At 37.7% G+C, this 12,580-nt stretch overlaps 1 protein-coding gene across 5 annotated transcripts in view; it reads right to left on the bottom strand.

Moving 5' to 3' along the window:
- gish (casein kinase I gish) overlaps positions 1-12,549 on the bottom strand; it is an 86,147-nt gene extending 73,598 nt beyond the window's left edge. For all 5 annotated transcript variants that reach the window (XM_022078045.2, XM_022078049.2, XM_022078047.2 and 2 more), the window contains exon 1: positions 11,848-12,549. In XM_022078045.2, the coding sequence (XP_021933737.1) occupies positions 11,848-12,058 (211 nt within the window). In that variant the 5' untranslated portion in view covers positions 12,059-12,549. The remainder of the gene's footprint in view (positions 1-11,847) is intronic.
- Positions 12,550-12,580: the final 31 nt, after the last annotated feature.

Raw genomic sequence — 12,580 nt, 5'->3', positions numbered from 1 at the left:
ACCACAGCATTTTTAAACGGCCGTGCTCAAAATTCGATCCAATAACACGGCTTTATAGATACAATGAAGTTACAAAACACGTGACTGCATAAAAGCATTTTGTAGCAGCTTCGAATATACAACGTACCCGCATTCTTCAAAAATATGTTTATGCAAATACAGCCCTAATAAACGTACGTAATTTCCCCAACAGACAAGCGCCCACGCAAAAGAACCCTTGTGTCACAATTCCGAAACTAGGAATTATACGAGACGACTTGTCAATCGAGAACACCAACTCAGACATCAGAGACCTGATGCACGCAATAGTTTCTATAGAAAAATCCCATTTATTATCTCTGTCTAAGAAAAGCGAGCTCAATCCCTTAAAACTCATTGGTATCCGAATTGCAGACGTCAGCTAATTCAGGTCAAAGTTGTAAAACTATTATTAAACAACGCTCCGTTTTCACGGTTTTGCAACGTGTCGTGTGAAAATACGACTGTATGGTCGACGCGACGCATATGATACAACCCGGCCAGGATTACAGCCTTCAAGCTTGGAGAGCGAAGAGTGCTTGAGCTTTTGACAACCACAATCCTTTCAAGACTACAAGAGAGACACAGAGTACATTTATTTTCCACATCAGACCTTTGTCATTCCGCGTATTTCACTGTTTTGAACAGAGACGCAAATTTCTTGTACAGCTGATACAAGGCAATATTTAATAAATACCAAACACGCAAAAATCTCATGTCATTCATATACCTAATTAAATGTACTTCTCCTCAGTGCATTACCATTTATTATTAAAATATTACATCACTTTAACGAAGTCCGTTAAGAGACTGTTAGATATATGCCTATTATAACATAGACTGCTGTTAAGTATGACCTTAAATAAGTCTATTTGTTTAGAAAAGGAGTTATAAAACAGGAGGAACATTTTCCTACACAATTCTAACATATGAATGAAGCAAATTACGTGTAATGTAAACGCGTTACAATTCTCAAGCTCCCTCAATCATCTATTGTTAACCACTACGTGACTCTAATGACAAAACAGTATGTAATAATGCTGACGAAAGCAGCGAAATAATAATACAATGAAAAAAATTGCATATATAGTAGAGATCTGATGAAGACTTTGAACAATTTAATGTCCAAAGCCCTTCAATGGTCCTCCATGGAATTTTAATCACGTCTCAATGCAATCTCTCACTTTTTGAAGCCAAAATAAACTTTTGCTTATCTCAGGGCATGAATATTCCAATCCTTCAGTAAAAGGCATATTACTAAAGAACTCTGGATCGTTCACGGTTCACCCCTCCAGATGGAACTGTGGTATATACAATGATGAGTTTGTTTACCTCATCACTGGATCAGCCAGTAATTTCCCTTACTTTGTTATAGTGGCTTCGAACTGTGAGCTCGAAGCATGTGGCCAACACGCGTCGCAGGACAAAGAAGTATGATCTATCAAGACTTTTCACTTCAAAACTGTAGAAAAGAGATATCCTACGATAAAAGTGGAGTTATGTGACATGGTGAACATGTGGTCCAAAAGATGTGCCCTACATGATGAAATCTAAGTTTCAAATCGAAAATGATTTGGGGTCGGGGTTTTGACGCAGTGCCGCTAGAAATTAATGTTCTAAAGTACGGAGAATATGTGCTTCCTTACGTGTTGCCCCTCCCACCAGTCAGACCCCCCTCCTTTGACTTCTAGCGGCCCTCGAACAAACACAGATACAGGACTCGATAGACGGGTCTCGAGTTAATAATCTATAGAGAAGATTCGATAAAATTTGTATTGCTCTGTAACGTGAGAAAGTAACGTTAAATGATCATGAGCGATTCCTGCGTTCTACATGACGAACCAACTAATACTGTTTCATTAGCATGAGACATGATTTTTGAACTGCGGGTGAACGACGCCGAATCGGTATGATCCATCTTCATCAAAGGCCTCCTTCATGCAATGTGAGGTCTATGCCGTCAACTATCTTTTCTTGAACCCAGGATTAATAACGTATTAGTCGAGTGTATTCAATTCCGTCGAGATTATTCCCCTTAATATACACATATCCACTGAAAACAGAATGAAGTTTGAACCGGTGAAGAAGTAATTTAAATGCTACATCACTGAGCTTTGTTGGAAACAACGAATCTTTTCCTTGGGGGGGGGGGGGGGGAAGCTTCGTGGGAGATTGAAAGACAAGCATGGACTGTTATTTTTGGCTCACATCACGTGCTTTAAGATGAAGAGTATGAAGGTAGGATGAATATACACGAATGCATTAAAAAGACTGTGTCGAAGCCCACTAGCAACTGACAGCATTCGACCATCCATTGTGTGATAACGCACGAAGTTTGGATCTCGAACGAATGTCCTCAAGCCGAACTTATGCTGGTATGGCAACGTAATGTGAGAAAATAACAGGCTATACCGAACGTCGCAGTCCAGTGGTTAAACATTCACGGTTCAAATTCTGGTCAGGAGACCAACTACCATCATCGCGGCTTTCCTCGGTTATCTCAGTGCAAATTCAGACATAATACTTTGAAACTGAACAAGACTGCTTCCTCCCAAACACTTCCTAATTTAATGTTCACATGTAACCTTACCATTCGACGCTTCACAACCGAGGCCGGAGAAAACTAAATTAACAAAGGATGCAGTAACTATGGTTCACCTATCGAACATGAGTTTAAATGATTATATAAACAAACTCTGCCCTGAACAGCTTACACGTATCAGCTGATCAAAGTCCTGTTTGAGACTTGGGGTTTTCACAGCTGCCCAAATACATCGTTAACCATGAAATACGTGATTTCGAAACTGTCTTATGCCCGGAAGACTATAAAGAGTTGCCACGTCCAAGATTATAAAATTCATGTCCGTGGTCACATAACCTTGCCAAATGACCCACTGGCTTAACCCATTTCAATAAATAATTATGTAAATACATACATTTACAATTCGTCCAGTCGAATACACATTTCTGATTTTCAACAGAATTTCCTTACTGTTGGCCTACAAATACAGGAATTACCTATCACGGGACAGCAAGTACAGGTCTTAGTATGGGCTTCCAGTAATTGGCTTACGCCGTCTTTGACGAGGGTGACAATGTCGCGGAGATGGTCTACACATAAAAACAAATTAATAAAGTTCCACTATCGTAAAATGTCACGAAGAAAATTGGAATGCACAGATACCCCGTCATGTTCATAAGAAATATTTCGACGAAGTTGCGTAGCATTTTGAGAAACTCAGAGGTCAAATCAAATGATTTCTTCTGAATGTAGTGTGTAACAGATCACAGGAATTCCTCCAAAATGAGACTAATTAGGGCCTCATACCTCAGTTAGGAGCAGAGATAATAACAAGTACTACCACAAAATGACATTTTAAAATAAATCCAAGTCTCAATAAACCAAAAACTATTTCATCCAAACGTCTAATATCAGACACGGAAACTCACCTATGTGACGGTTTGTACCCTGCCATACTTCATTAAAATCTGAGATGGTCAGATTAAATTCTGAACTTTTTCTGTGTCGATTCAACATGGAATGACCCTATTTCGTGATTATCAATAAATAATCAAGCCCTGAAAATTACCAAAAGTTCGACATATTCAATTCTTAAAATATGCAGACGGAGATGCTGTGAGTTGTGACGTCGTGTAGCCCCGTATGTAGATTTCGGGGAAACATTCTCAATCCAATTTACTCATGTGCCTAAGGGCGACGCGACTGGTATGTATATGGTATGTATACACACACTGACCACTCACATTAAATGACGGTAAACGGCCAGTCTCAGACTCAGCCGCTCTACTTTCTGGAGAAAGCACCCCGGTGCCGACTTGGCAGATGAATGGATGGGGATTGGCCCCAGATCAGTTAAGGGCGAGGTATAAAATCCCAACACACAACAAGGATTCGAACCCAGGCCGAGTAAGTTGATCTATTACGGATCTAAAAAACTATACACTTGGCATTATTGACAAAACGCAGCTAAATAATCAATTTTACGATATTTGGACGGGGTCACTGAACCTGAACAAAACTAAACACGAAAATTCGAAGAAAGCAGCTGTGTTTCACTTGGTCCTTCAACTTGTTTTGCCGAAAGAAAAGCAGCTGTTCACTAAACAGTATATTATGTACGAGTCATTCAATAAAACATTTTCCTATGCTTCTATTCGAGTCACTAACTTTCATCGGAGACGTAAAACGTCCTGAAATATGAAAAACTCTTACAGAAAAACGCAACAATCAATGAGCTTAATATTTCAGAAGACAATGCGGGACAATATTATTCAAAGTAAACAAAACACTTTTAAATAGTTCATCCTAACAGCGTCTTGAAAACACCAAGATTCCATACCCTCAAGTGCGGGAAAAGTCGTTGCTGCATATACAAACCTATCATCACAAGGCTATCACACGGTATCGAGTCAAAAGTATATATTTTCTATTTGTTAAATATTCAGCACATAGAAAAATGTTTCATAGTTAGACCTACTATGTTTATATAAACATCATTTTGTGGCTTTTTTATCTGAGCCTCGCGTAGTTCGATTCGAAGCAAAAGAAAATTCGGCCGAAAACGTTCGGTGCAGACACCCAATCCTGAAAGCACTCTGAAACATCTTCTGGCAATGAAAGTTGCGGGCAGGCGACAACTTCCCCATTACGTGTGAACTACATGCATTTCGTGCCCCCTCCCTGTCGCCCCGGAACCTCCAAAAACAAACGAACTGGTACAATACACGAGCAGCAGTTACAAGTGTCACAATTTTTACGAAGTTAGAAAATAAATCCAGTTTACACTTCGGATTTAATAAAATCGATCCTCAAATTTAAAAAAAAGGAATTGACTGAAGAATGAGGAAACCATTGGTCGCCTTGAAAAGTTCCTTTACCTTTCTGAAGTCACACTAAAATGGAATACCGACTGATAAACGAGTGTACCATTTCCTTGCTGTGAGCTTAACTGTATATTAACAAGTACCTTAAACGAACTACAAAAGTAAACGAACTTCACTCTTCTCATTCTGGAACTGGTTGTTACAAAACATGAAAAGTGCTAACCATGAAACCCAAAATGTAAGCGTCAACGTCGTTCCTGATACCACTAAGTACACTTCATCGAAAGGGAAAAGGCAAAACTGCCCCTGTGCCCAGTAGCATATTCGGCGAAACAGACGTGGTCACGGACACTCCGGTAACTTTACCCTCCGAACCTACCCACTGGACAGACTGAGTGGGCCCAAGAAATGCTACGACGTGTTACCCACAGCAAGGCATTTTACTGATCCTATTACGAAGGTATCAAAATCACAGACCCAGTTCCGATGATTTAACTCGCGGCTTACGAGCCGACAAATTCAAGTGTTTCGAAAGGATAAACTGCGAAACCCTGTTCCCAGACTTACACGGGTTATCATCAATAATTACCCATCCAGCTGGGGCTAATTACTTCGAAGCGATAGTAACCAACACGCACAAAATTATTTGCCACGAATTAACCAATAATTACATAATTTAATTTCTTATTAATGATAAACCTGCATGATACTGATGTTAATCAATTCCAAAAGTTCATACACTGGCAGATGGGAAATGGCTATGTTGCTCATACAGGTTTATTAACGGGCTGTGCACATTAAACCCCTGACTGGAGAGAGATGCTACCGTCAGAACTCGGGTCAACGAAGAATCAATAAAAGTGGAGAACCTGTTCAGTACACAGGCTCAAACTCGGCTCGCCGCCATCTGGTCGGCACGACACACAACAGTACAATCCCATTAAAAATTGTGCTATACAAACCACGTCATCCGGGAACCTCATCCCATCGTATAGTAATGAAATATAATCCCACTGAGGGCCGACCGCGAAATCAAATGAAGGGAAATGTTTGTTCTAAATAAGAATACACGCTACTGAAAATGTTGTACCCACGGACTACAAAAATAGCCCACTTTGAAAAGAATAATTAAATCACCTTACATCTGCAAATTTCAACGTTCATCTACGAGGCCAACCCAATCACTGTGTCTAAACACAATCCTCAACAGTAAACGAAACGTGATCTGGCATTAACGGACTACACAATTTTGTAGGGTGCACCAGAATGAGAGACATATTAACAGTTTTATCTGCTATTACGTCGAAAATGTTCTAGATTAAAGATCCGTTTGGTTTTGCATGATTAGACACTACCAACCAGAATGTCACAGAGAATGTCCCGAGCATTCGTTATGTTACGTACGACTCAAGATATTCCAAATTGTTATAAATCCCAAATACGTGTCACTGCCACAAAAGAAACCTGTTAATTCAACTCTATCCTGATCCAGGGCAATACAGTTCATGTATCTCCAGCTAGTTCCTTGTGAAGTACTTAAATTTCATCTTCTTACCTTCATCTTGCCTTGATTCATCCGCATTACCAATGTACAAGTTTTCATCCCGCCTTTCAGGTACAGTGGCAAGCTTTTGTGAACAAGGTGAACCTTTGGGTTTCATAAATGTTCGGAGTTTCTTGACTAGCTCAACTACCAAAGAAAGATCCTGCACCATGAGTTTATTTAGTTTTAATTTGTTCAATATTTCATCGCTGTACCTTAGTGAGCCTTCATTTATATAAATTAAAATACTCTGTCTTCATTTTTAACTTTCTTGCCAGTACATTAAGCCAACACACAATTAAGTGGACTGATAAAGTAAGAAATCAGCTTTTCTTACACAGAATAGGCGAAGGAAGAAGTCTGTGGAAAAATCTTACCAGAAGAAGAGATAGGATGGTGGGACACATTCTGAGGCGCCCAAGATTGGTTAACAGCTGAACGGAAGAATTGTAGGGGGGAGACAAAGATTGGAATATGTGACGCAGATTTTTGAGGATGTGGGCTGCAAAAAATATGTGGAAATGAAGAGACTGGCGCAAGATGGCGAAAATGGAGGACCGCATCAAACCAGTCGAAAGACTGATGACAAACAAACAAAAACAACAATATTATAAAAGTTGGCTGTCTTCTGGGTTGTTGTTCCATATAAAACTTTTGTTATTACAATGTAAAAGCACAATCCTAGCCACATCTAATTTGTGTAATCACAAGCCAAGTGATCCAGTTTGGTAGCGTGCCAGAAAACAGAAATTTATCTCCAAATAACATTTCTACAGACCCCATGATATCAAATCACCTCCTACAACAACAAAATTCATTACCATTATTATTTTGAAAGACACAAGGACAAAGACGACAATCTGCAAAGTTATCTCTGATGTTTTGTCTCAAAATATATTGGTAGGAAACTATTTCAAGTTTCAATATGTTTGTCTACACACATAACTTAGGAGCAACAATGAATGATTACAGCTTGTTCATGTACGTGAGAATTATCTCAAAAGGCTAGTTTCCAGGGAAGGCATGGGGTAAGTATTAGAATTTTGCAGTAACAATGCAAAGCCTAATCCCATACATATTAAATGTCTAATTACATAAGGAGTTCTTCTTGAGAATCAAAGAACCCAAGAAATTCCATGTCTTTTTAAAACCTGAAGGTTTACTGTGCTTGCAGGTGCCAGACACAGGTCCCTAACATGAGCCAGATAAATACAGCCCACATCTTCACACAATATAAGATCCCTTTTAATATTACCCTTTAGTCTACACATAACTCTCACAAGTGTTCTCCTTCCTTCAAGTTTCTGACTAAAATTCTGTGTTCATTTCTCATATAAAATGCAAAATATACAAGACACTATGAAAATGTTACCACAGTACTAACATCTGAATGGATGTAAAAAGGAGTTAACATCAATCAACCACCAATCCCAAGTTATACTTATTAACTGAAGCCAGCAGTGTTACAGGCACTAAAAATAAACTTTCTTACTCAAAGTGTAACAAAGTACCAAATTTGATTCAAAGCCCAAAATGAGAAAAACTGAAGTACTTGGAGAAATCCATGTGAGCTCTGAGGTGAAGCTCAAGGTTCTGATAACAAGCTAGATTGCTACACCTGTTACACACCTCACACAATGCTGACACAATTATGAAACACAGGCAGAAAAATGATAAAATGGGCAAGACCAAAACCCATTTGGGCTACCCGACACTGAACCTGGGTACAAGTTTATTAACGGTTCTTCATTATCCACAGGATTCAACTGTAAAGCTGGGATTGCAGAAAGACACCACGATATACTGTAAGGCTATGTATCAATGATTTGCTACCACCATTTTATAAATATACAGCTAAAAATTAATTTCTATATGATAGAAGTACACGTGTTTTAATAATCTTAATAATATGTGTAATTTACACTTACAAAACATTTAATGCCGTACTTATTTGCTTCAGACATACCACATGCTTGAAATTCAGTTTCTAATACACATAAGCAGATAACAACAAAACAGTTTGAACACAAAAATCATGCCACAACTATCTACATATACTAAAACATGGCAATACAGAGTAATTGGAGGCAAATACTCTGTATGGTGCTTATGAAATAAAAAGCACTGCTACCAACAGCTTTATAATACTGCAACAAGTTAAGGGAGAATGTAAGTTAGACAGTCTCCCACGTAACTGACCTACTTTAGCCATTAAGCATGGTCACTGGCACACCACTCTCACACAATAATTACTTTAGGGTTAAACTGAAATATCTACTTTGCAAACTAACATGACTTCAGGGTTATGCACAAATCAAATTTCAAGAGTTACAAAAACCTAAAATTAATAATTCTAGTTTCAGTAAACCAAAAATACTACTAGCAACTTAATGCAGCAAATATTTTATATGACAGGAAAAAATCTTTTATCTCTAACATTCCCCCAAAAAACAGTACCAATGCGCAACCTCCTGTATTACCAAAATTTATGAATACTGTGGATCATGATTAGAATGACAGCAATGTGTAAAACGAAAGAACTCGGTAATTTCATATCTGACTCATACTTATACAGCCTTTCTTCAAAATGCACTTCTTCTAACAGTAGTTCTGAAACAAGCTGCTACACCACCATTCACACTACCACACATACTGGTGAACAAAAATGTTCTGACATGGACAGGAGTTTCAAATTAGATTTCAATTCAGATGTCCAAATAGTGATGAGCAAAAAATCTCTAAATGTGATCTGAAATTTATGATAACTTTTGTGACTGAACTGTTCCCAAACTGATCTGACATGATACAAATCACTTTTAAAAATGCTTGTATTGCATCCTTCTGCACCAATGAGCTTCCCAACTTCCTGTCATGTGCTTGCACATTGCCAACACTGTTCTTCATAACACATAACCTTATTTATCTACAAAAACACAAAACACTTCTACAATAATGGATTACAGATCATAACCGTAACATCCAGCATTCACTTTCAGCCAAGCAATAATAGCCAACTTACAACACGACACTTATACTATCAGTATCATCACTGCTACTTTGGCAATAATTAAAATCACACCCAATCCATGTTTCAAATGAAAACAGCTTTTTCTTTCCTCAGAAGACTCTGACAAAGTATAAGAGTATTTAAACAAGGCCTTGTAGACATCTGTTATAATCTGACATGATATAGAACTTCCAATTTTTAAAATGAAAATTATTTTCAAGTCAAATGTTATGAAATTTAAGATTCTCATGGTAGTGAGGGTGGTGATGGTGATGATCTTGGTTGTAATGCCATGTGAACTTGTAGGCCAAAAAATCTCCAGAACTGAAGAAGGAAACAATATGTTTCTCTGAAATATTGGTGTGTACCGACAAGTCCACATGGCATCACAACAAAACATCAAGTTAAAAAAAAATTTCTTTCACCATGGAAGAAAACAGAAATTGTACTGTATTTCTTACCTATAAGTATTCTTGAATGGTAAATGTAACTCAAATGTGTAAATTTTTTAAATGGCAGAGGCAAATTTTTGCTACAGAATAATTTCCATATAAAACTAATAGGATAATACCAAACTGTACACAGCAGCAGAGAAATCTACTTTATCACACGTGATAAACACTAGCTTCAGACATGGAAGTGTGCCTGATAAAACAAAAGACATTCAACTGACTGAAAAATATGGAATTCTACAAAAAGTAGCTGAGATTACAATATGTATTTTTTCTTCCAGAAACAAGCATATGGTAGAATTACTATATTAATATATACTGAACTAAATTACATAACATACACAGTCAACCCAAGTATTCCAATGGCACAATAAAGTAACTTTTATAACTAATAAAATACCTAAAATATTAAATATGTAAATATTCATATTCATTTCTAAACATGCATAATTACAGCCCAAGGATTGAAACAGCTATTTTTAAACTTGTGCTATTACTTAAAATTGTATTATACTAGAAGAAACTCTGGATCAATACCATACCTCTATAAAGCAGAGAAACCAAATCTATTTCATAAACCCTCTTTCAAAAGCATCCATTCATCTGTGAATATATGAAAGAATGGGACAAAAATGATGGATGGAGAATGACACATGAAAAGAGGTGGGAGACAAGCAAATGCAAATGTGCTTTGGAATAAAATATTTTGACTCTCTATTACAGGATAATTTTATGGGGCCTTAATATTAATAATTCTCAGCAAAGAAACTTGAAAATAATATAATACAAAATTTTAAGAAACAGGAGACAAGGTACTAAAGCAAAATATATGGCACAGTACACAGAACAAGGTGGTCATAAACTGATTGTTTATTCTTTTTAAAAACCAATTAAACAAAATATTATGTCCTCGGAAGTATGTTGGAACATGGAACAAGCAAGTATATGTAGGTTCATATATCAACAAACACCCATTCACCATTAACTCCTAAAACAAGAGTCAAAATTAAATTTAAAAAATTCCAACTAATTTCACATAGGTAATAGTAAAGCGGCTATGCAGCATGTAGGTACTTGGGGGTAGCTCCTATGCATTCTTAACCATGGCACTAGATATGGGTAAGTGGTCAGTGTCATGCCGAAGCCATGCTTTACCCCTGGGAATGAACCCTGTTACCCATTATATAGGAGGCTGGGTGGGGCCCAGAGTTGGCCTGGACACAGAGGCTGGAAGAAAAATCCTCTGCCCGTCAGGGATCAAACCCCGGGTGTCCAGTACATAGACAATCACTAAATTGACTAAGCTAACTCTGCTCTTAATAAAACCATAGGTACAGTAATGAATTTATGGAAGGATCCCCATTATATGACAGGTTAGGTTCACCTACCCAGAGGATAAATAAAGGTTGTCACTACTGGTACACCAAAATTATTCAAAAAGTTAGATAGGGTATGAAAGTTTCTAGCCTAAGTAGAATACACAACTAATATAAAACCTCATGTCACAGCCAACTGGTTAACACTACGCAGAAAGTCTCTCTCTGAGATTTGAATATAAATCTCAGAGAGCAGCTATTGGCATTTTGTGGTTCTTTCCTGTGCCTCCATGCAAATACCAAGAAGGTACCTTAAATTAGGCCACAACTGCTTCCTTCCATATCATTTTCAGTTCATTACTGATTAATAGTCCAAAAACTGAAGCTGATGACAGTGTCATTGGATAAATAAAGGCACACAACAAACATGGACTTCTGCAACCACAAGTCAATCCAGTGAATCAATCTATCAGAATGGCCATTGCTAATTTATAAAATGTACAACACAACTTAAAATAATTTCCTACTAATATGTTTAGGTTACAATCTCAATCATTTTGTGTCATGTACACCACTCACACAGTGTCTCAGGTTTGGAGACAGATTCCAAGATTATATAAGAACCATGTACATTTACATTAATAACAAAGAAGTAAGTGTACTTACCTAATCGCAATTCGCCAAAATTTCCACATCCTATCTTCTTTCCTACCCTGAAGTTGGGTCCAACCATCAACACACCCGAACTTGTGGATACACTGTGCCGACTTGTATGCATGTTAGTTCTTGTTCCTGCACTTGATCGTGAAACCCTTTTTGAAGATTCGTCTCGTATATCTTTATCCCTTTCTCGATCTCTTCCTTCGCGTTTCTGCATACTGTGCGAAGCACTCAAATCAAACTAAATGTATTACCACTGCAAATGGCTGCTCTTGTCACAGGTAGGCCCCGGGCCTACAGACAATACTAGCAGCCATGCAATTTTTCGGTGCACTTGATATGTTTTCCCACTCATTCACTCGCAACATACATCCATCCTCTACACAAATGAGTACTGTGCACAAGCAACCAGACTTTTCGCACATCGCTAAATATTTCCAAACGAATCCAGGCATTCACTTAGAAGACAATGCACATACACATCCCTTACTTCCCATTTTCCTTTTCCCATCAGTTCGCGGAATGATACATGAATACATTGATGAGAATATGTGAATCAGCCCGCCACCGATAATTTAAAGAAGTATAACGTTTATAAAAGCACACTATATGAAATACTATAAAATAAGAACCACATATAAAAACCTTTTACATTATCTTAATCGAACGCGAAATAAAAGAACCCTATATTGTTCTCTTACTTCCACTTCGCATGAACTATCCGTGAAGTTCTTTAGAA

The sequence above is a fragment of the Zootermopsis nevadensis genome, unplaced genomic scaffold, assembly GCF_977971745.1.
Source record: "Zootermopsis nevadensis isolate Lab colony 2312 unplaced genomic scaffold, Znev_1.0 Znev_ptg000002l, whole genome shotgun sequence".
NCBI lineage: Eukaryota > Metazoa > Arthropoda > Insecta > Blattodea > Termopsidae > Zootermopsis > Zootermopsis nevadensis.
This window is presented reverse-complemented; position numbering and strand designations above follow the sequence as displayed.